We start from the raw sequence: 23,890 nt of genomic DNA, 5'->3' as shown, positions 1-23,890 counted from the left end.
TCTACCATGGCGCCCAGGCCAGATTAATCGAATCCCCTCATTGCCAGGGTGTGCTGCAATTTACTGGATGATGCCACAAGCAGTGGGACAACCTTATAAGGACATGGATATAGGCGTGGTCAGACAATCGGATTGGACAGCAGACGTCAGTTGAGCGGTTGAAGGGTGAGGCGGAGCATTCACGAGCTCAGAACTTTAACGCGTTGGCGCAGCTTCACAGATTTATAAATGCTATGTGTAGTCTGATGTATCAGTGAATGCAATAGAGCCAATGCATTTGACAGACAGATCTATGAAAAATACGCAAATAGCCAAATGTACTTGACATTTTGATCATACCCAACGGAATCAATGGTTTATGTACGTACACACTCGATGCGGGGAGAAAGTTGCTGGACATGTTTTCCTGAAAGTGTGTTATTATTTCACCGTGTGCAACATTGTAGCCACTGTACTTACATGGATTTGTGGTTGAACAACAGATATCCCAAATCCCGTGTTTGAATGGTTTCGATGCAAGTTGTTTACTCTATTGGCCTGAAGAAAAGTTGTCGAACTCGAAGTATATGTTATCTGTTGCGCACGATCCCGTAGTGGAGCTGCATGCATTCGACTTTGGCCCAAAGGAAATTGGCTCCGTATAACTCGCTGTCATATACATAAAATGATATTGAAACAGTAAGTGTCAATTAATTGAATTAATGGTATATCACGTGTGTTGTCGATCAACATGATCGCAAAATATGGAGTTGCAATTGTAAACACAATCCCATGGGAGTATGCACTTCGTGTTTTGTAGGTTTAGTTTGACTTTAATGAAGCCACGATGTGATTTTAGTGGCCTGGCCATATTTATTGCACATAAACTCGTGCGCAGATTGTTACTGTATGTAATTTTCGAAGGCAACAGTGTTGTGGCAACAATACTTTACTACAACACAAAAGGTTGCCTGAAATTTGCATCCAATTGGCTGGGACTGGGGGCTCCGAGAGGGGTGGAAAGCGACTCTACTTGTTTTCTCTCGCTTCCTGTATTTCTCGTTGTCAAATGGCAGTTCTGTACAGTCCACGCCTCAAACTGTCTCTGCCTGCTATTATCACAGTCGAAACCAACATCTACGGTGTGTAAATAATGGGCCGACACGACTACTTTTGTGTCTGTGATGTCACTATATTAATTGGATTTGGAAGTATTTCAGCATTATTAATACTTTGCTTCGCCAATAGTTGTACAGTGCATGCTCTCCGAACGTATTTTACTTTAAATATAATTAGCCTAGTTCTTTCCTCTGAGCCAAGCAAACAGGCCTGTCCTGCACACATGCTTGTTGAACACTTACTTCACACATATTTTACCAGTCATTTCCCTCACCCTCTATCTTTCAGGGCCCCACACATGAATGAGGGACATCTGGGGATCCAGGGCCGCCGTGACCCTTAACAGCAGCAAACTTCTTCAGATCTGACTTGAGGGAGGAGGTGTGTGTTCTCCGCCCTCTACTCTTTCCTGTAGGACTTATGTTTCCTCCCGAGTCCCTCTGTTCTCACCGTTAAACAAAGCAGGACACAACGGTCCCAGACCGAGGCAGTGTAGGCAGAAACACTTGGCCTCGTCCTTGTTTTTTACTCAAGTGACTGGGGATATATATAAAGGATATATATATATAAAGGACCTCAACTTTTTTACCCGCTGTTTTTTCTATATTTTTTTAGCTTGATGATTATAGTATGAGTCATCCTCCCCAGCAGAAAGTGATCCCTGATAAGAGTGGGGGCAAACATCGGGCTGCAGCTGCCATGAAGGAGCCCACAGTGCAGCACGCGGGGGATGTCTTCTATGGCGGTATGGGCCCCCCGGCTCTGGAGTCTGCTCACAGGGTAGGGGAGCCTGGAGGCCACGGCTCTGGGGTCTTCAACCCAGAGAAGGGGCCCCAAAGTCGTGCACACTATCAGCAGACTGCCTCTGTCAAATGGATGCACCAGGACCACATCCAAGCTGCTGGCTGGTCTCAGGATGCTTCCGGGCCCCTGCCAACCAATTCATGGGGGCAGAACTTTAGCCCGTATATGGACGGCTTGAACAACGTTAGGGTCCAGATGGCCTTCCCCAAAGGGAGCCACGATGAAGGATCTGCTCTGCAGATGGGGCCAGCAGAGAAACAGGCTCCAGGTTCCATGGAGGTTTACAGGGAGGCAACCCAAGCTCAAGTCCAGGCTAGGGGCTTAGAGTGGGGGCAGCAAGCTGCGGCAGCCGCCATGCGTCAAGCCCAGCTCCAGGCCTTCCAGCAGGGCCATAAAGGTGTAGATCTCCAGGCTCAGCCCCCCCATGCCCCCTCCTCTCACCCCACCATGCAACCAGGGTCCTTGATGCAGCCCATCCAGCTGGCGTTTGGACCCACCAAACAGCACCTTTCATCTGGGTACTACCCAGTGTTCCAGGGGGGCACCAAGGCCATGTCCAACCTGAGCTACAACGAGCAGCCAAAAACCCAACAACAACACCAACTGATGCAGCTTCAGATGCAACAGCAGCAACAACAACAGCAGAAGCAGCAACAACAGTTACATCAGCAGCATCATCAACAACAACAACAGCACCAGTTGCAGCAACAGCTCCAGCACCAAATACAACAGCATCAGATCCAACTGCAGCTGAATCAGCAGTATCACAAGCAGCAAATACAACAGGAGCAACGGCAACAAATGCACCAGCAGCAGCTTCAACCGCCACACAGTTTACCACCGCAGGAAATACTGCAGCCGCAGTCTCAGCAAAAGCAGCAGCCAAACCAACACTTCCTGAGTTATAACCAGCCCCCTGACAACTGTCCGTCTAGAGCTAGCCCCTCAACCCCTCAGAAGGACATGCCTCTGTCTGTGGAGACTCAGGGACAGGGACATACACCGGATGTAGAGACCCCGTCCGCTGACCCATCAAGCACATCCTCCGACCCCTGCCCCCCAAAACTCACATCAGACCCCATGTCACCCTCAGACGCATCTCCGGCTGCCCCCCGTCGCTCCCGCCGTCTCTCCAGAGATGGGCTATCACCACTCGTGGACCCTCCCTCACTATCCCCCTGGAACCAGACCTTCAGAGAGGTACCCCAGAACGGTGTGGTAGCCAGACGAGAAGGGGGGGGGACACAGGGGCCGACTGGGGGGGTTATCCAGAGTACGCGCCGGAGGAGGAGGGCGTCGAAAGAGATCAACTTGGAGACTCTGGCCCAGAAGGCTTCCGAGAGGGAATCACTGCCCTCCTCCAAGATGGCCAAGGTTTGTTTACACTCTTTTGTTTAGTTCAACCAGGCCTACAACCTGTTCCAAGTTCATCTCACATTGTGGCCTAGGGTAGTCCAGCGGTCTAAGCCCCTGCGTCTGGATCACATGTACTGTGTATCGCTGCAAGCATTGGTTTGAATCTGACCCACTGCTCAAACATTGTCCTCCTATCAACTTTTCTCTCTATCATCGGTCCAATAAACACAAAATACAAAAGGTATTCTTTAAAGAATCCTTTAAAGAAACACACACAAAACAATCATTCACATAGACCTCTGAACAGCAAGTGTTCAAAATTGTCGCTGTACGCGAAGGCCGACACAATGGGCCAGGGAAATAAGGATGTTGATTAAATACCCCATGTATTTCCTGAAGGTAGTAATAATGTGACTCCTGAATCCTACCAACCCTCCCCTGATTGGAGTAAATTAATAGATAACAATACTTTTACTGCTATTTTCGCTCAATTGTACAGTACATGTAGTTAAATTATACATATATTCCTAATTTAATCTTTCTGCAAGTGCTGAATTTTCACACACAGCAGCCTGACTATTGAATTTAGATGAGTTCCTCGGATGACAGGAAAACTGATTGTCTTTCCCCTACTTTGCTGCCACTGTGACCACTGCAACACTCTGTTCCTCTTCCAAGAGGAAGATGATGGTTTCTGTGCAGGACTTCCCCTTATGCTGTACTTCTGTGAGAAAATAGTGATTCCTTGCCTTGCTGTCAGGAATTTATGATGTTGACGTTTCCCTTTAGGCACACCCACTAAAGCAGCTGCATTTTTTTCAGGACTTGTTTTTCAAAGGCAAAACATGTTGGTTATTGAATAAATCAGAGAGAGAGAGAGAGAGAGAGAGAGAGAGAGAGAGAGAGAGAGAGAGAGAGAGAGAGAGAGAGAGAGAGAGAGAGAGAGAGAGAGAGAGAGAGAGAGAGAGAGAGAGAGAGAGAGAGAGAGAGAGAGAGAGAGAGAGAGAGAGAGAGAGAGAGAGAGAGAGAGAGAGAGAGAGAGAGAGAGAGAGAGAGAGAGAGACTGGTGTGCTGGGTGAGAGAGAGAGAGAGTGTGGTGAGTCTGGGTGCAGACTGCAGAGAGAGAGAGAGACTGTGCTGGGTGCAGACTGAAGAGAGAGACTGGGTGTGCTGGGTGAAGACTGAAGAGAGAGACTGGGTGTGCTGGGTGAAGACTGCAGAGAGAGACTGGGTGCAGACTGCAGAGAGAGACTAGGTGTGCTGGGTGCAGACTGCAGAGAGAGACTAGGTGTGCTGGGTGCAGACTGCAGAGAGAGACTAGGTGTGCTGGGTGCAGACTGCAGAGAGAGACTAGGTGTGCTGGGTGCAGACTGCAGAGAGAGACTAGGTGTGCTGGGTGCAGACTGCAGAGAGAGACTAGGTGTGCTGGGTGCAGACTGCAGAGAGAGACTGAGTGCAGATTGCAGAGAGAGACTGAGTGCAGACTGCAGAGAGAGAGACTGGGTGTGCTGGGTGCAGACTGCAGAGAGAGACTGGGTGCAGACTGCAGAGAGAGAGACTGGGTGTGCTGGGTGCAGACTGCAGAGAGAGACTGGGTGCAGACTGCAGAGAGAGACTGGGTGCAGACTGCAGAGAGAGACTGGGTGCAGACTGCAGAGAGAGGAAGTGTGTGCTGGGTGCAGACTGTTGAAGCAGCTACATGTCTGCACACCTCTACATTCCTCAGGGCTCTTCCTCCCCAGCCATTCAGCTGAGCCAGGGAGGGGCTGTGGCCTGGAGCCACTCAGGACTCTCCCTCCCCAGCCATTCAGCTGAGCCTGGGAGGGGCTGTGGCCTGGAGCCACTCAGGACTCTCCCTCCCCAGCCATTCAGCTGAGCCTGGGAGGGGCTGTGGCCTGGAGCCACTCAGGACTCTCCCTCCCCAGCCATTCAGCTGAGCCAGGGAGGGGCTGTGGCCTGCAGACTCCAACTCCTCCACATTCTCTCCCCAACCAGGTGCCTTAATAAAACAGTCATACCTCTGTTATTCACAAACCCAAGTTTCAGCTTTTTTTATTGACATTTTTTTGTTGAGTTGGCTGTGTGGGGTGGAGTTCAATGGTGCCGTTTTGAGGCATTTACTGTAGTCAAATGAATTAGATTTGAAATGTATTTCTCTGGCCTGGCTTGAATGTAGTTGCTAATGTTGTGTATTTTCACTAGCTGCGGATTTTATACGTTTTGTAAGCTGACAGTAACCATTTGTTCATAAGTAACTGGTTGCAGTGCTTTCCTGATTCTATTTGTGAAACGGGATCTTGCAACACTGAAGACTGCCTTTAAGCAATGTCCATAAATTGTCTGTGACATGCATACCTACAGTCTGAGATGAACAATTGCTGCGGGAGTTTCATTTAATTTGTCAAGCATGTAGAATGGAAAGTTCACTATTTGTCATATTTACTTCCACTTTCTCTTCTACTCCCTTACATATTGTCTATATTATATATATTATCTATATTATATCTATATCTCCTTTCTCTACTTATTTCTATCTCTGTTATTCCCCTCTTCTACCCCCCCCCCCCCAGCAGCAGGGGGAGGGTCTTATGGGCAGACAAGCTGGTATGGTGCCCCTGGTTATCCCCGTGTCTGTGCCAGTGCGCCAGGGTCAGACAGGCCCTCCGGGCCATCACGCCCTGCTCCCACCCCAGCCCCAACACAAGCCCTCGGTCATTGTAGCGAGCCGCCGCTCACTGAGGAAGTCCCTCTCGGAGATCTTCAGCCAGGTAGGTCCTGTGGCATGCAGACCTTGGTTGTATTCATTAGGCTAGGCGTAGTAAAAATGTTTTGCAGCATTTTAGTGTTCTTTGTTGGACAAGTCCACATAGTTCCCCACTGTTTTCTTCTGTTGTAGTGCCTAATGAACACAAACTAGGGTTCAAATAGTATTTGCTCTCTTTCACATACTTTGAGTGTTTGTTTGAGCCTGCCTGGAGTTCCAGGTGGGTGCGGTTTGCCCTTTTCTGTTTGTTCTGTTGTGCCAGCCAGGCAAGCTCGATCAAGCACAGTTAAAGTATATGAAAAAAATAAAAATACTATTTGAACCCAGATCTGATGACCTGCTGGGGGGACATGTTTTAGTATGTAGAAATTAGGCCTTAACTCCACAATGGGTTGGATTGTCATGCGCTATCGTTCAATAGTGCTATTGACTGTATATTTGTTAATCTCATGTGTAACTCGATGTTGTTATTTTTGTCGCACTGCTTTGCTTTATCTTGGCCAAGTCTCAGTTATAAATGAGAACTTGTTCGCACCTGGCCTACCTCATTAAATAAAGGTTTTCTCACCTGGCCTACCTCGTTAAATAAAGGTTTTCTCACCTGGCCTACCTCGTTAAATAAAGGTTTTCTAACCTGGCCTACCTCGTTAAATAAAGGTTTTCTAACCTGGCCTACCTCGTTAAATAAAGGTTTTCTAACCTGGCCTACCTCGTTAAATAAAGGTGTTCTCACCTGGCCTACCTCGTTAAATAAAGGTGTTCTCACCTGGTTAAATAAAGGTGTTCTCACCTGGCCTACCTCGTTAAATAAAGGTGTTCTCACCTGGCCTACCTCGTTAAATAAAGGTGTTCTCACCTGGCCTACCTCGTTAAATAAAGGTGTTCTCACCTGGCCTACCTCATTAAATAAAGGTGTTTCTCACCTGGCCTACCTCGTTAAATAAAGGTGTTCTCACCTGGCCTACCTCGTTAAATAAAGGTTTTCTAACCTGGCCTACCTCGTTAAATAAAGGTTTTCTAACCTGGCCTACCTCATTAAATAAAGGTTTTCTAACCTGGCCTACCTCGTTAAATAAAGGTGTTCTCACCTGGCCTACCTCGTTAAATAAAGGTTTTCTAACCTGGCCTACCTCGTTAAATAAAGGTTTTCTAACCTGGCCTACCTCATTAAATAAAGGTTTTCTAACCTGGCCTACCTCATTAAATAAAGGTTTTCTCACCTGGCCTACCTCGTTAAATAAAGGTGTTCTCTCACCTGGCCTACCTCGTTAAATAAAGGTGTTCTCACCTGGCCTACCTCGTTAAATAAAGGTGTTCTCACCTGGCCTACCTCGTTAAATAAAGGTGTTCTCACCTGGCCTACCTCGTTAAATAAAGGTTTTCTAACCTGGCCTACCTCGTTAAATAAAGGTGTTCTCACCTGGCCTACCTCGTTAAATAAAGGTGAAATAAATCAAATAAAAAATAGGACTCAATGTAGCCACTTTGATGTAGAGGCCAAAAACATTCAATGTGGTTTCACAACGTTATTATTTAACGACTTCTCCTCTCTGGTGACTTCCCCTTTCTCTGTCCTCTGGTGACTTCCCCTTTCTCTGTCCTCTCTGGTGACTTCCCCTTTCTCTGTCCTCTCTGGTGACTTCCCCTTTCTCTGTCCTCACTGGTGACTTCCCCTTTCTCTGTCCTCACTGGTGACTTCCCCTTTCTCTGTCCTCACTGGTGACTTCCCCTTTCTCTGTCCTCTCTGGTGACTTCCCCTTTCTCTGTCCTCTCTGGTGACTTCCCCTTTCTCTGTCCTCTCTGGTGACTTCCCCTTTCTCTGTCCTCTCTGGTGACTTCCCCTTTCTCTGTCCTCTCTGGTGACTTCCCCTTTCTCTGTCCTCTCTGGTGACTTCCCCTTTCTCTGTCCTCTCTAGTGACTTCCCCTTTCTCTGTCCTCTCTAGTGACTTCCCCACACAAGTCATAATCTCCCTCCCACCTTCCACTGAACCAATGCAGTTGGTTGTTTGTCTATTTGTCCTTGTCATTCTCTGAAATATCACTGAACTCCTCACAATCATCTCACCCAACCAGGACGGGGAGGGCGATGCTGGTCAGGACGACGATGGGAAATTGGCCAAGCACAAATGGCGGCCTCGTCCCGAGCCCCTCTTCATCCCGCCACCCAAACTGGCTACGTTCATCGCCCCCTCAGTCTACTCCGCCATCACTCCCTACCAGAGCCACCTGCGGTCGCCCATCCGCCTGCCCGACCACCACTTCACCCTGCCGCCCTACACCCCGCCGCCCATCCTGTCGCCGGTGCGCGAAGGCTCTGGTCTCTACTTCTCCACCTTCCTGTCTTCCATCGCCGCCAGCAACCAGACCCTACAGCCGCCACCCAACACGCCCAAGTCGGCCTCGCGCAGCCTTCTGCGATCCAGTAAGTCTTGTCACGGAAGCTTGAAGAGTCTCGCTGTATCGTTCTCTCTCTCTTTCCCTCCCTCTCTCTTTCTCCTCTGTCTCCTAGTTGTCCCCTACCTCTATTGTTATTACGTAAAATAAAAATCTAGATGGTTTCTCTGTTCTATATACCTCTGTCCAGATGGTTTCTCTGTTTTATATACCTCTGTCCAGATTGGTTTCTCTGTTCTATATACCTCTGTCCAGATGGTAGCATCCTAAAGGTGCTGTGTTAATTTGTGTTCTCCAGCCAGCTCTACAGACATCACGCCCCCAGTCCTCCCTTTGATCACCGACGCCACACCTGTCAGCTTTGAACCGTGAGCACAAACCTCTGTAACACTGAACTCCGGTATAATGCGTTATGATGCAGTTCTAATGTATATGCCATTTAACAGACGCTTTTATCTATAGCGGCTTACAGTCATGTATGCATACATTTTACATATGGGTGGCCCCAGGAATCAAACCCACAATCTCTCTCGCTCCACCCGCTCGCTGTCTCCCTCGTTCTCCCCACCACCTACCTCCCTCCGACCCTCTCTCCCTCTCCGCACCCCCAGGCGTATTAACATTGGCCTGCAGTACCAGGCGGAGGTACCAGAGCTGCAGTGTGACCGCTCGCTGACCCAGTGGGACCAGCACAAGGCTGACCTGGTCTGGCTCCCCATGAAGGGGTCCCTGCTACGCCACACAGAGCAGGAGACCGGTAATTAAACTTCCTCTTACTCAAAACTATAGTAATCTAATACCGTTTTCACAGAACAGGGCCAACCCGAACCATACGGTTCTGGCGTGGTTCCAGAAACTCTGTTGAATGCATAGTCAGGCCAGTTCAGTACATCTTGGCTCGGCTCAGCTCGGCATGGCTCTGTGGTGTGAGGCATACAGAGCTGACTTTAAAAAGGTTTTGTATGGAAGTCGAAGTAGGCACATTTGAACAACTTGGGCTGTAACGTCCTGAAGTAGTGCAAAATGTTGACCGTTTTGCTTTCGGTGTCTTTTTTTGTTGTCTTTCTCTCCCCCGCTCTCTCTCTTTCTCTCCCCCGCTCTCTCTCTTTCTCTCCCCCGCTCTCTCTCTTTCTCTCCCCCGCTCTCTCTCTTTCTCTCCCCGCTCTCTCTCTTTCTCTCCCCCGCTCTCTCTCTTTCTCTCCCCCGCTCTCTCTCTTTCTCTCCCCCGCTCTCTCTCTTTCTCTCCCCCGCTCTCTCTCTTTCTCTCCCCCGCTCTCTCTCTTTCTCTCCCCCGCTCTCTCTCTTTCTCTCCCCCGCTCTCTCTCTTTCTCTCCCCCGCTCTCTCTCTTTCTCTCCCCCGCTCTCTCTCTCTCTCTCTTTCTCTCTCCCCGCTCTCTCTCTTCTCTCTCTCTCTTCTTTCTCCCCCGCTCTCTCTCTCTCTTCTCTCTTTCTCCCGCTCTCTCTCTCTTTCTCTTCCCCGCTCTCTCTCTTTCTCTCCCCCGCTCTCTCTCTCTTTCTCCCCCGCTCTCTCTCTCTTTCTCTCCCCCGCTCTCTCTCTCTCTCTCTCCCCCGCTCTCTCTCTCTCTCTCCCCCGCTCTCTCTCTCTTTCTCTCCCCGCTCTCTCTCTCTCTCTCTCCCCCTCTCCCGCTCTCTCTCTCTCCCGCTCTCTCTCTCTCCCGCTCTCTCTCTTTTCTCTTTCTCTCTCCCGCTCTCTCTCTTTCTCTCCCCCGCTCTCTCTTTCTCTCCCTGCACCTCCTCTCACTCCCTGTCTTCCTACCTCAAAATTGCCTCACTCTTTCCCCCTAGTGGACGACCTGATGAGCTTGGCCTGCTCCAGTGCTCTGTATGGCGGTGGCACCAATCAGGAGCTGGCCCTCCACTGTCTGCATGAGTGCGGGGGAAATGTCCTTGTGAGTAGGGTGACTCACACAGTGATTTAACCCAGTGATTCCACGATAATCCCCTCTGTGGCAAATTAGTTTCTCCCAGGTTTCATAAATAGCTCCCTATTAACTTTTTATAGTGTGTTTTTTAAATATTTATATTTTTTTTACTAGAGCCTTTATGGCCCCTGGTCAAAATAGTGCACTAGATAGTACCGGTGATGAATTGTGTTGCTCTCCCCAGGAGACCCTGGCGTTCCTGCTGCTCAAGGAGCCCGTTTTCTCTGATGGCCACCACCTGGCAGACTATCACTACTCAGGTGGGAAGACATTTTGTTTCCTCAATTGCTTCTTTCTCAAAAGTGTGCTTGTTAAAGGGGAAATGGAGGGGGGTAGTGCCATTCATTCACTTCCAAATTACACACACACACACACACACACACACACACACACACACACACACACACACACACACACACACACACACACACACACACACACACACACACACACACACACACACACACACACACACACACACACACACACACACACACACACACACACACACTGTGAGGCCTTATTGACAGAATGGTGAATAATCCCCCCCCAGGATCAGACAGTTGGACTCCCTCAGAGAAGCGCTTCTTCAATAAAGGCATCTCTACCTACAGGAAGGACTTCTTCATGGTGCAGAAACTGGTACGCTCACTTCTAACCAGGCCATGTCGGCCATGACGTTTTCACCACATAGCATGAATCAGTACCACCTGGGCAAACAGTGGGAATACTATAAGAAATGAATAACCTTTTAATAACTGTCTATTTGTGTCTGTGTGCGTGTGCATTTTGTCTATCCGTATACAGGTGCAAACAAAGACAGTGGCCCAATGTGTGGAGTTCTACTACATGCATAAGAAACAGGTGAAGATCAGTCACAGTGGAAGCGTTACCTACGGACCTGCAGAGTCCCCAGCAGATAGACACACAGAGGCAGTAGTGGATGTTAAGGTAAGGCTTTAGTTAATGAATACAAATAAACTCAGCCAAAAAATAAATGTCCTCTCACTGTCAACTGTGTTTATTTTCAGCAAACTTAACATGTGTAAAATTTGTATGAACATAACAAGATTCAACAACTGAGACATAAACTGAACAAGTTCCACAGACATGTGACTAACAGAAATGTAATAATGTGTCCCTGAACAAATGGGGGGGGTCAATCAAAATCAACAGACAGTATCTGGTGTGGCCACCAGCTGCATTAAGTACTGCAGTGCATCTCCTCCTCATGGACTGCACCAGATTTGCCAGTTCTTGCTGTAACATGTTACCCCACTCTTTCACCAAGGCACCAGCAAGTTTCCAGACATTTCTGGGGGTAATGGCCCTCACCCTCTGATCCAACAGGTCCAAGATGTGCTCAATGGGATTGAGATCCGGGCTCTTCGCTGGTCATGGCAGAATACTGACATTCCTGACTTGTAGGAAATCAAGAACAGAATGAGCAGTATGGCTGGTGGCATTGTCATGCTGGAGGGTCATGTCAGGATGAGCCTGCAGGAAGGGTACCGCATGAGGGAGGAGGATGTCTTCCCTGTAACGCACAGCTTTGAGATTCCCTGCAATGGCAACAAGCTCAGTCCGAGGATGCTGTGACACACTGCCCCAGATCATGACGGACCCTCCACCTCCAAATTGATCCCGCTACAGAATTCAGGCCTCGGTGTAACTCATTCCTTCGACGATAAACCTGAATCTGACCATCACCCCTGATGAGACAAAACCATGAGTCTTCAGTGAAGAGCACTTTTTGCCAGTCCTGTCTGGTCCAGCAGCAGTGTGTTTGTGCCCTTAGATGACGTTGTTGCGGTTGATGTCTGGTGAGGACCTGCCTTACAACAGGCCTACAAGCCCTCAGTCCAGCCTCTCTCAGCCTATTGCGGACAGTCTGAGCACTGATAGAGGGATTGTGCATTCCTGGTGTAACTCGGGCAGCTGTTGTTCCCATCCTGTACCTGTCCTGCAGGTGTGATGGTCCAATGTACCGATCCTGTGCAGGTGTTGTTACACGTGGTCTGTCACTGCGAGGACAATCAGCTGTCTGTCCTGTCTCCCTGTAGCGCTGTCTTAGGCGTCGCATAGTACGGACATTGCAAGTTATTGCCCGGGCCACATCTGCAGTCCTCATGCCTCCTTGCAGCACGCCTAAGGCACGTTCACACAGATGAGCAGGGACCCTGGGCATCTTTCTTTTGGTGTTCTTCAGAGAACCTCTTTAGTGTCCTAAGTTTTCACAACTGTGACCTTAATTCCCTACCGTCTGTAAGCTGTTAGTGTCTTATCGACCGTTCCACAGGTGCCTGTTCATTAATTGTTTATGGTTCATTGAACAAGCATGGGAAAGTGTGTTTAAACCCTTTACAATGAAGATCTGTGAAGTTATTTGGATTTTGAAGACTTATCTTTGAAAGACAGGGTCCTAAAAAAGGGACATTTCTTTTTTTGCTGAGTTTATTATAAAACAAGTTGTTCATGAGTTCATAAAAATATCTTTACATTACAAAGTAACATTTTATTAAGATGACCATTTATTGTGTTATTTGTCTCTTTTTCACAGAGCTCTCAGGGATCAAAACCAAGTCAGGAAGAAGTTGACAGGAAGTGGGAAGGGTCATGTGACAGGGGTCAAGATTGCAACCAGTCCAGGGTTACTCAGACACTACAGGTTCACGACAATGTAAGTGCTCATTTTCACTTGAAGTTACATTTTTAAAAATGATTTTTAAACCTCTTTGTACCATGTTTAAATCTATCCCTTATCTATTTATACTTGCTATCATATGTCCTTTGACCAATGTTCATTAATTGTTTATGGTTCATTGAACAAGCATGGGAAACTGTGTTTAAACCCTTTACAATGAAGATCTGTGAAGTTATTTGGATTTTTAAGAATTATCTTTGAAAGACAGGGTCCTGAAAAAGGACAGTACAACACTGGTTTAACAGACTGATTCACCAACAGGACAGTACAACACTGGTTTAACAGACTGATTCACCAACAGGACAGTACAACACTGGTTTAACAGACTGATTCACCAACAGGACAGTACAACACTGGTTTAACAGACTGATTCACCAACAGGACAGTACAACACTGGTTTAACAGACTGATTCACCAACAGGACAGTACAACACTGGTTTAACAGACTGATTCACCAACAGGACAGTACAACACTGGTTTAACAGACTGATTCACCAACAGGACAGTACAACACTGGTACTTTGGTACGCCAACAGAGGGCTGCCGTGCTTCTAGCTCTAAGGAAACTTTGCAGTATTCTTTTTTTATGTCATTGTTTTTTAAATTACAAGTACACCCACAATAACATCTGCATAACACGCGTATATGACCAATACAATTTGGTTTGATTTTGATTTGGTATACTAGACAAACACAATAATTGAATGTTGGGTCCACCAGACAGGAGCAGTGCTCGGGCGCAGGGACCAGGATGCTGTACACAAGGTTGGTCCTCCCCATCCAACCCTTCCCTCTGCAGCCAGAAAACCTCGTCCCGAGGCGGGGAAGAAGAGCCGAGCGCCCCCAAAGCCCCCCGGCGACCCAGAGGGCGTGTTCCCCTGCAAGAAGTGTAGCAGGTCAGTGTGTGTGTGTGTGTCCCTTTAAGACTATGTTTAGATGATCTGCATAAAGATACACATTTTCCACCATTAATACTTTTCCCCGACAATTTTTAATTGAGTGAAAGAAAACGGTGAAAGACAGGGATTGACCAAGAGTATTATAAACCAGGCATCTCTCTTAGAGACCAGTGTTCGCTGGACATATCTCAGACTAGTGTGGCAACAATGGAGACAATGGCCATTGGTAGCGTTTCAGGTTGTCTTAGTTGCAGTCGAGCTGCACAGGTAATTAGATCTTACAACACCTGGAGAAGAGTTTACGTCTCAGTAACCACATTGATATACTTTAGCAATCTTCCGAGATGCACAACTGCAAAAATAGGTGACCTGGAACGTCACCTGTGTGGCTGTAGGTTCGATCAGAGCCATAGGTCTCTCTCTCTATATAGTTCTCTGGGTTCAATCGTCCATGTATCTATCTGACCTTTTGACTTCCAGGGTGTTCTACAAGGTGAAAAGCCGCAGCGCCCACATGAAGAGCCACGCTGAGCGGGAGAAGAAGGAAGCTGCACTCAAACTCAAAGAGGAGGAGGAGCAGCGAGCGGTTGAGGCGGAGGCACGGGCCAGGGAGGCAGCAGAGGTTATGCAGAATGGGAACGGGGGTGGGAATGGAGCAGGAGAACAGGATGAGGTCAGTGATGAGGATGTGCCTTCAGAGACAGAAGATGAAAAGGACGAGGACTGGCAGTGAGAGAGGGGAGGAGGGAGGGGGGGCTTGAGAGGGAATGAAAGACATATCCCACTCCCAGAAAAACAAACGAGTACAAATAATCTTTGTACCTGAATCAATGAGATTGAGGATGGAGGTGTTCCAGGTCATCATTACACATGTGCTGCACAGACGATCAGATCTTACAACACCCAGGGAGGTGTTGCGTCTAAGGGAACCACATTTACAGTGCCTTCAGAAAGTATTCATCCCCCTTGACTTATTCCACATTTTGTTGTGTTACAACCTGAATTCAAAATGGATTACATTTATTTTTCTCACCCGTCTACACACAATACCCCATAATAACTAAGTGAAAACATGTTTTCAAATGTGTTGAAAATGAAATACAGAAATATCTCACTTACATAAGTATTTTCAGTTCTGAGTCAATACATGTTAGAATTACCTTTGGCAGTGATTACAGCCGAGTCTTTCTGGGTAAGTCTCTTAGAGCTTTACGCACCTGGATTGTACAATATTTGCACATTCTTAAAAAATTATTCAATCTCTGTCAAGTTGGTTGTTGCTCATTACTAGACAGCCATTTTCAGGTCTTGCCATAGATTTTCAAGCCGATTTTAAGTGAAAACGGTAACTAGGCCACTCAGGAACATTCAATGTCGTCTTGGTCAGCAACAGGTTATTGTCCAGCCTCTCTCTCTAGGATGTTGCCTGTGCTCAGCTCTATTCTGTTTATTGTCCAGCCTCTCTCTCTAGGATGTTGCCTGTGCTCAGCTCTATTCTGTTTATTGTCCAGCCTCTCTCTCTAGGATGTTGCCTGTGCTCAGCTCTATTCTGTTTATTGTCCAGCCTCTCTCTCTAGGATGTTGCCTGTGCTCAGCTCTATTCTGTTTATTGTCCAGCCTCTCTCTCTAGGATGTTGCCTGTGCTCAGCTCTATTCTGTTTATTGTCCAGCCTCTCTCTCTAGGATGTTGCCTGTGCTCAGCTCTATTCTGTTTATTGTCCAGCTCTCTCTCTAGGATGTTGCCTGTGCTCAGCTCTATTCTGTTTATTGTCCAGCCTCTCTCTCTAGGATGTTGCCTGTGCTCAGCTCTATTATGTTTATTGTCCAGCCTCTCTCTCTAGGATGTTGCCTGTGCTCAGCTCTATTCTGGTTATTGTCCAGCCTCTCTCTCTAGGATGTTGCCTGTGCTCAGCTCTATTCTGTTTATTGTCCAGCCTCTCTCTCTAGGATGTTGCCTGTGCTCAGCTCTATTCTGTTTATTGTCCAACCTCTCTCTCTAGGATGTTACCTGTGCTCAGCTCTATTCTGTTTATTGTCCAGCCTCTCTCTCTAGGATGTTGCCTGTGCTCAGGTCTATTCTGTTTATTGTCCAACCTCTCTCTCTAGGATGTTGCCTGTGCTCAGCTCAAATTTATTTATATAGCCCTTCGTACATCAGCTGATATCTCAAAGTGCTGTACAGAAACCCAGCCTAAAACCCCAAACAGCAAACAATGCAGGTGTAAAAGCACGGTGGCTAGGAAAAACTCCCTAGAAAGGCCAAAACCTAGGAAGAAACCTAGAGAGGAACCGGGCTATGTGGGGTGGCCAGTCCTCTTCTGGCTGTGCCGGGTAGAGATTATAACAGAAAATGACCAAGATGTTCAAATGTTCATAAATGACCAGCATGGTCAAATAATAATAAGGCAGAACAGTTGAAACTGGAGCAGCAGCACAGTCAGGTGGACTGGGGACAGCAAGGAGCCATCATGTCAGGTAGTCCTGGGGCACGGTCCTAGGGCTCAGGTCCTCCGAGAGAGAGAAAGAAAGAGAGAATTAGAGAGAGCATATGTGGGGTGGCCAGTCCTCTTCTGGCTGTGCCGGGTGGAGATTATAACAGAACGTGGCCAAGATGTTCAAATGTTCATAAATGACCAGCATGGTTGAATAATAGCAAGGCAGAACAGTTGAAACTGGAGCAGGAGCATGGCCAGGTGGACTGGGGACAGCAAGGAGTCCTCATGTCAGGTAGTCCTGGGACATGGTCCTAGGGCCCAGGCCAGTTGAAACTGGAGCAGCAGCATGGCCAGGTGGACTGGGGACAGCAAGGAGTCATCATGTCAGGTAGTCCTGGGGCATGGTTCTAGGGCTCAGGTCCTCCGAGAGAGAGAAAGAAGGAGAGAAGGAGAGAATTAGAGAACGCACACTTAGATTTACACAGGACACCGAATAGGACAGGAGAAGTACTCCAGATAAACAAACTGACCCTAGCCCCCCCGACACATAAACTACTGCAGCATAAATACTGGAGGCTGAGACAGGAGGGGTCAGGAGACACTGTGGCCCCATCCGAGGACACCCCGGACAGGGCCAAACAGGAAGGATATAACCCCACCCACTTTGCCAAAGCACAGCCCCCACACCACTAGAGGGAAATCTACAACCACCAACTTACCATCCTGAGACAAGGCCGAGTATAGCCCACAAAGATCTCCGACACGGTACAACCCAAAGGGGGGAAACCCAGACAGGCCGACCACAACAGTGAATCAACCCACCCAGGTGACGCACCCCCCAGGGACGGCACGAGAGAGCCCCAGCAAGCCAGTGACTCAGCCCCGTAACAGGGTTAGAGGCAGAGAATCCCAGTGGAAAAGGGGAACCGGCCAGGCAGAGACAGCAAGGGCGGTTCGTTGCTCCAGAGCCTTTCCGTTCACCTTCCCACTCCTGGGCCAGACTACACTCAATCATATGACCCACTGAAGAGATGAGTCTTCAGTAAAGACTTAAAGGTTGAGACCGAGTTTGCGTCTCTGACATGGGTAGGCAGACCGTTCCATAAAAATGGAGCTCTATAGGAGAAAGCCCTGCCTCCAGCTGTTTGCTTAGAAATTCTAGGGACAATTAGGAGGCCTGCGTCTTGTGACCGTAGCGTACGTATAGGTATGTACGGCAGGACCAAATCAGAGAGGTAGGTAGGAGCAAGCCCATGTAATGCTTTGTAGGTTAGCAGTAAAACCTTGAAATCAGCCCTTGCTTTGACAGGAAGCCAGTGTAGAGAGGCTAGCACTGGAGTAATATGATCAAATTTTTGGTTCTAGTCAGGATTCTAGCAGCCGTATTTAGCACTAACTGAAGTTTATTTAGTGCTTTATCCGGGTAGCCGGAAAATAGAGCATTGCAGTAGTCTAACCTAGAAGTGACAAAAGCATGGATTAATTTTTCTGCATCATTTTTGGACAGAAAGTTTCTGATTTTTGCAATGTTACGTAGATGGAAAAAAGCTGTCCTCGAAATGGTCTTGATATGTTCTTCAAAAGAGAGATCAGGGTCCAGAGTAACGCCGAGGTCCTTCACAGTTTTATTTGAGACGACTGTACAACCATTAAGATTAATTGTCAGATTCAACAGAAGATCTCTTTGTTTCTTGGGACCTAGAACAAGCATCTCTGTTTTGTCCGAGTTTAATAGTAGAAAGTTTGCAGCCATCCACTTCCTTATGTCTGAAACACATGCTTCTAGCGAGGGCAATTTTGGTGCTTCACCGTGTTTCATTGAAATGTACAGCTGTGTGTCATCCGCATAGCAGTGAAAGTTTACATTATGTTTTCGAATAACATCCCCAAGAGGTAAAATATATAGTGAAAACAATAGTGGTCCTAAAACAGAACCTTGAGGAACACCGAAATGTACAGTTGATTTGTCAGAGGACAAACCATTCACAGAGACAAACTGATATCTTTCCGACAGATAAGACCTAAACCAGGCCAGAACATGTCCGTGTAGACCAATTTGGGTTTCCAATCTCTCCAAAAGAATGTGGTGATCGATGGTATCAAAAGCAGCACTAAGGTCTAGGAGCACGAGGACAGATGCAGAGCCTCGGTCCGATGCCATCAAAATGTCATTTACCACCTTCACAAGTGCCGTCTCAGTGCTATGATGGGGTCTAAAACCAGACTGAAGCATTTCGTATACATTGTTTGTCTTCAGGAAGGCAGTGAGTTGCTGCGCAACAGCCTTCTCTAAAATCTTTGAGAGGAATGGAAGATTTGATATAGGCCGATAGTTTTTATATTTTCTGGGTCAAGGTTTGGCTTTTTCAAGAGAGGCTTTATTACTGCCACTTTTAGTGAGTTTGGTACACATCCAGTGGATAGAGAGCCGTTTATTATGTTCAACATAGGAGGGCCAAGCACAGGAAGCAGCTCTTTCAGTAGTTTAGTTGGAATAGGGTCCAGTATACAGCTTGAAGGTTTAGAGGCCATGATTATTTTCATCATTGTGTCAAGAGATATAGTACTAAAACACTTGAGCGTCTCTCTTGATCCTAGGTCCTGGCAGAGTTGTGCAGACTCAGGACAACTGAGGTTTGGAGGAATACGCAGGTTTAAAGAGGAGTCCGTAATTTGCTTTCTAATAATCATAATCTTTTCCTCAAAGAAGTTCATGAATTTATCACTGCTAAAGTGCAAGTCATCCTCTCTTGGGGAATGCTGCTTTTAGTTAGCTTTGCCACAGTATCAAAAAGGAATTTCGGATTGTTCTTATTTTCCTCAATTAAGTTAGAAAAATAGGACGATCGAGCAGCAGTAAGGGCTCTTCGGTACTGCACGGTACCATCCTTCCAAGCTAGTCGGAAGACTTCCAGTTTGGTGTGGCGCCATTTCCGTTCCAATTTTCTGGAAGCTTGCTTCAGAGCTCGGGTATTTTCTGTGTACCATGGAGCTAGTTTCTTATGAGACATTTTTTTAGTTTTTAGGGGTGCAACTGCATCTAGGGTATTGCGCAAGGTTAAATTGAGATCCTCAGTTAGGTGGTTAACGGATTTTTGTCCTCTGGCGTCCTTGGGTAGGCAGAGGGAGTCTGGGAGGGCATCAAGGAATCTTTGTGTTGTCTGTGAATTTATAGCACGACTTTTGATGTTCCTTGGTTGGGGTCTGAGCAGATTATTTGTTGCAATTGCAAACGTAATAAAATGGTGGTCTGATAGTCCAGGATTATGAGGAAAAACATTAAGATCCACAACATTTATTCCATGGGACAAAACTAGGTCCAGCGTATGACTGTGAGAGTGAGTGGGTCCAGAGACATGTTGGACAAAACCCACTGAGTCGATGATGGCTCCAAAAGCCTTTTGGAGTGGGTCTGTGGACTTTTCCATGTGAATATTAAAGTCACCAAAGATTAGAATATTATCTGCAATGACTACAAGGTCTGATAGGAATTCAGGGAACTCAGTGAGAAACGCTGTATATGGCCCAGGAGGCCTGTAAACAGTAGCTATAAAAAGTGATTGAGTAGGCTGCATAGATTTCATGACTAGAAGCTCAAAAGACGAAAACGTCATTTTCTTTTTGTAAATTGAAATTTGCTATCATAAATGTTAGCAACACCTCCGCCTTTGCGGGATGCACGGGGATATGGTCACTAGTGTAGCCAGGAGGTGAGGCCTCATTTAACACAGTAAATTCATCAGGCTTAAGCCATGTTTCAGTCAGGCCAATCACATCAAGATTATGATCAGTGATTAGTTCATTGACTATAATTGCCTTTGAAGTAAGGGATCTAACATTAAGTAGCCCTATTTTGAGATGTGAGGTATCATGATCTCTTTCAGTAATGACAGGAATGGAGGTGGTCTTTATCCTAGTGAGATTGCTAAGGCAAACACCGCCATGTTTAGTTTTGCCCAACCCAGGTCGAGGCACAGACACGGTCTCAATGGTGATAGCTAAGCTGACTACACTAACTATGCTAGTGGCAGACTCCACTATGCTGGCAGGCTGGCTAATAGCCTGCTGCCTGGCCTGCACCCTATTTCATTGTGGAGCTAGAGGAGTTAGAGCCCTGTCTATGTTGGCAGATAAGATGAGAGCACCCCTCCAGCTAGGATGGAGTCCGTCACTCCTCAGCAGGTCAGGCTTGGTCCTGTTTGTGGGCGAGTCCCAGAAAGAGGGCCAATTATCTACAAATTCTATCTTTTGGGAGGGGCAGAAAACAGTTTTCAACCAGCGATTGAGTTGTGAGACTCTGCTGTAGAGCTCATCACTCCCCTAACTGGGAGGGGGCCAGAGACAATTACTCGATGCCGACACATCTTTCTAGCTGATATGCACGCAGAAGCTATGTTGCGCTTGGTGATCTCTGACTGTTTCATCCTAACATCGTTGGTGCCGACGTGGATAACAATATCTCTATACTCTCTACACTCGCCAGTTTTAGCTTTAGCCAGCACCATCTTCAGATTAGCCTTAACGTCGGTAGCCCTGCCCCCGGGTAAACAGTGTATGATCGCTGGATGATTCGCTTTAAGTCTAATACTGCGGGTAATGGAGTCGCCAATGACTAGAGTTTTCAATTTGTCAGAGCTAATGGTGGGAAGCTTCGGCGTCTCAGACCCCGTAACGGGAGGAGTAGAGACCAGAGAAGACTCGGCCTCTGACACCGACCCGCTGCTTAATGGGGAGAACCGGTTGAAAGTTTCTGTCTGCTGAATGAGCGACACCGGTTGAGCGTTCCTACAGCATTTCCTACCAGAAACCGTGAGAAAGTTGTCCGGCTGCGGGGACTGTGCCAGGGGATTTATACTACTATCTGTACTTACTGGTGGCACAGACGCTGTTTCATCCTTTCCTACACTGAAATTACCCTTGCCTAACGATTGCGTCTGAAGCTGGGCTTGCAGTACAGCTATCCTCGCCGTAAGGCGAGCACAGCGGCTGCAATTAGAAGGCATCGTGTTAATGTTACTACTTAGCTTCGGCTGTTGGAGGTCCTGACGAATCGTGTCCAGATAAAGCGTCCGGAGTGAAAAAGTCGAGGAAAAAATAAATATATGAACGGTAATTAAAAAGTGAAACCCGTAAAGTTGTCAGGTAGCAAAATAGGTTGGCAACAAAACGCACAGCAATTTGAAAACAAGCCTGCAAGTTGTTTATTGTCCAGCCTCTCTCTCTAGGATGTTGCCTGTGCTCAGGTCTATTCTGGTTATTGTCCAGCCTCTCTCTCTAGGATGTTGCCTGTGCTCAGCTCTATTCTGTTTATTGTCCAGCCTCTCTCTCTAGGATGTTGCCTGTGCTCAGCTCTATTACCTGTTTATTCTGTTTATTGTCCAGCTCTCTCTCTAGGATGTTGCCTGTGCAGGTCTATTCTGTTTATTGTCCAGCCTCTCTCTCTAGGATGTTGCCTGTGCTCAGCTCTATTCTGTTTCTTGTAATCCTAAAAAAAAAATAAACTCCCTAGTGACAAGTTTATCCATAACATGATGCAGCCACCACCATGCTTGAAAATATGAAGTGGTACTTAGTGATGTTTTGTTTGATTTGCCCCAAACAACACTTTGTATTCAGTACAAAGTTAATTTCTTTGCCACATTTCTTGCAGATTTACTTTAGTGCCTTATTGCAAACAGGATGCATGTTTTTGGAATATTTTTATTCTGCACAGGCTTGCTTATTTTCACTTTGTCATTTAGGTTAATATTGTGGAGTTACTATAATGTTGTTGATCCATCCTCAGTTTTATCCTATCACAGCAATTAAACTCTGTAACTGTTTTAAAATCACCATTGACCTCATGGTGAAATCCCTGATCAGTTTCCTTCCTCTCCGACAACTGAATTAGGAAGGACGCCTGTGTCTTTGTAGTGACTGGGTGTACAACATCCAAATTGTCTTCAATAACTTGCTCAAAGGGATGTTCAATGTCTACATTTATTTAAATGTTTAACCATCTACCAATAGGTGCCATTCGTTGCGTCGGAAAAACCTCCCGGGTCTTTGTTGTTCAATCTGAGTTTGAAATTCACTGCTCCACTGAGGGACCTTACAGATAAATGTATGCGTGGGGTGCAGAGATGAGGTTGTCATTCAAAAATCATGTTTAACCCTTATTGCACACAGAGTGAGTCCATACAACTTATGTGACACATTTTTTTATTCCTGAACTTATTCAGGCTTTACATAATAAAGGGGTTGAATACTTATGGACTCAACACATTTCAGCTTGACATTTCAGTTTGAATTATTTGTGAAAATGTCTAGAAATATCAGTCCACTTTGACATTGAGGCATTGTATGTGTGTGTAAGCCAGTGACACAAAATCGAAATGTAATCCATTTTAAATTCAGGCTGTAACACAACAAAATGTGGAAAAAGTCAAGGGGTGTGAATACTTTCTGAAGGCTCTGTATATGATTTAGCAAACTTCAGAAATGCCCGGTGCAACCTGCAATGTCCACTTTGTCTCACATCAGTGCCACAACTTGACTTGCTTTTAATTGCTTTTCCAACTCCACATATTTCAAACCATTTTTTTGTGTTTGTTTTTCACAAGGAAATGTGAAATGATTTGTAAATGCACTGTATTATATTCTACTGCTTTTGCCGATCTCACTTCTTTTATATCACTTTAATTGAATATCTATATTGGAATATCTATTTTGCTATTATTGGAATATCTATATTGCTAATTATTTGTGTGGACTATAGATATAATGGTTGTTCTTAATAGTTTTTACACATCGGCCGTTTAAACAAACTAGCTATACTCTGTGGATACCTGTTTGTGCTTACTAAATCATGATCAAAGAGATTTTTCACTTTTATAATATCCACCTGTGTTCTAAAATTGGGGCTAATGTAGATATCACCTTGTATGAATTATTCTTAACTTTTTTAAAGGAAAATATTGTGGGGACATTTTTAGGAATTGTCAGCAAACTCTAAGGTTGAATTGCACATTTTAAACTACAAAGGGACCTTTAACATCGAATGTGTGTGTTTTGTGTATAAAAAATGTTTATTAAAAAGTAATATACTGTACCTCTATACAAAAAAGTACATATCTCACACAACCATATTTTGAGTAAATCCTCTCGCTTCACATCTTCATCTCTGGGAAATCCCACCCAGTTGACTACTTTAAAATGGTGAAGACCTTAATGCAATGTCCGTGCCAAACGGATTTTATTCATCAAGACCTTTAACTGACTTACTTTTTCAGCCTGTTTACTTCCATTTTCTTCCAAGTTAATCCAAGTATGCTGTTCACACAACCACCAGTAGAGGGAAGTAAGTGCTTCAATATCATCAATGGACAATATCCCCCCTTGAGTTTCAATACATATGCTATATGATTAGTAGGACAACATACTACACAAAACTATAGACATAACACAACTAATCAATCATAGCAAATGTCAAAAGTAACTTGATCTGACACAT

The 23,890-nt window shown here is 46.2% G+C and overlaps 1 protein-coding gene across 3 annotated transcripts; it reads left to right on the top strand.

Annotated features, from left to right (window-relative positions):
* Window positions 1–225: 225 nt before the first annotated feature.
* On the top strand, window positions 226–15,015 carry mideasa (mitotic deacetylase associated SANT domain protein a). Of its 3 annotated transcripts, XM_046291175.1 has the most exons (14): window positions 226–678; window positions 1,387–1,479; window positions 1,714–3,276; window positions 5,829–6,026; window positions 8,097–8,445; window positions 8,716–8,785; window positions 9,029–9,174; window positions 10,224–10,327; window positions 10,545–10,620; window positions 10,914–11,002; window positions 11,168–11,311; window positions 12,921–13,040; window positions 13,785–13,960; window positions 14,444–15,015. In XM_046291175.1, the coding sequence occupies exons 3-14, from the start codon at window positions 1,729–1,731 to the stop codon at window positions 14,694–14,696; spliced, it is 3,273 nt and encodes a 1,090-aa protein (XP_046147131.1). In that variant the 5' UTR covers window positions 226–678; window positions 1,387–1,479; window positions 1,714–1,728; the 3' UTR covers window positions 14,697–15,015. The 3 variants fall into 3 exon arrangements, with proteins under 3 accessions (XP_046147131.1, XP_046147133.1, XP_046147132.1); XM_046291177.1 differs by having other exon boundaries at window positions 227–678; window positions 1,387–3,276; window positions 5,832–6,026; XM_046291176.1 differs by lacking the exon at window positions 226–678 and adding an exon at window positions 767–1,121 and having other exon boundaries at window positions 1,387–3,276.
* The last annotated feature ends 8,875 nt before the right edge of the window (window positions 15,016–23,890 follow it).

The sequence above is a fragment of the Oncorhynchus gorbuscha genome, linkage group LG12, assembly GCF_021184085.1.
Source record: "Oncorhynchus gorbuscha isolate QuinsamMale2020 ecotype Even-year linkage group LG12, OgorEven_v1.0, whole genome shotgun sequence".
In the NCBI taxonomy this organism is placed as follows: Eukaryota; Metazoa; Chordata; class Actinopteri; order Salmoniformes; family Salmonidae; genus Oncorhynchus; species Oncorhynchus gorbuscha.
Note: the sequence above shows the minus strand (reverse complement) of the source record. Positions and strands in the feature narration are given on the sequence as shown.

What these genes read in the sequence shown, in the direction of transcription:
- mideasa (XM_046291175.1), top strand. Translation starts at nt 1,729, where the DNA reads ATGAGTCATCCTCCCCAGCAGAAAGTGATCCCTGATAAGAGTGGGGGC. An exon ending in TCTCGGAGATCTTCAGCCAG is followed by an intron (nt 6,027 to 8,096) that starts GTAGGTCCTGTG and finishes TCACCCAACCAG; the next exon opens with GACGGGGAGGGCGATGCTGG. An exon ending in CCCTGCAAGAAGTGTAGCAG is followed by an intron (nt 13,961 to 14,443) that starts GTCAGTGTGTGT and finishes TTTGACTTCCAG; the next exon opens with GGTGTTCTACAAGGTGAAAA.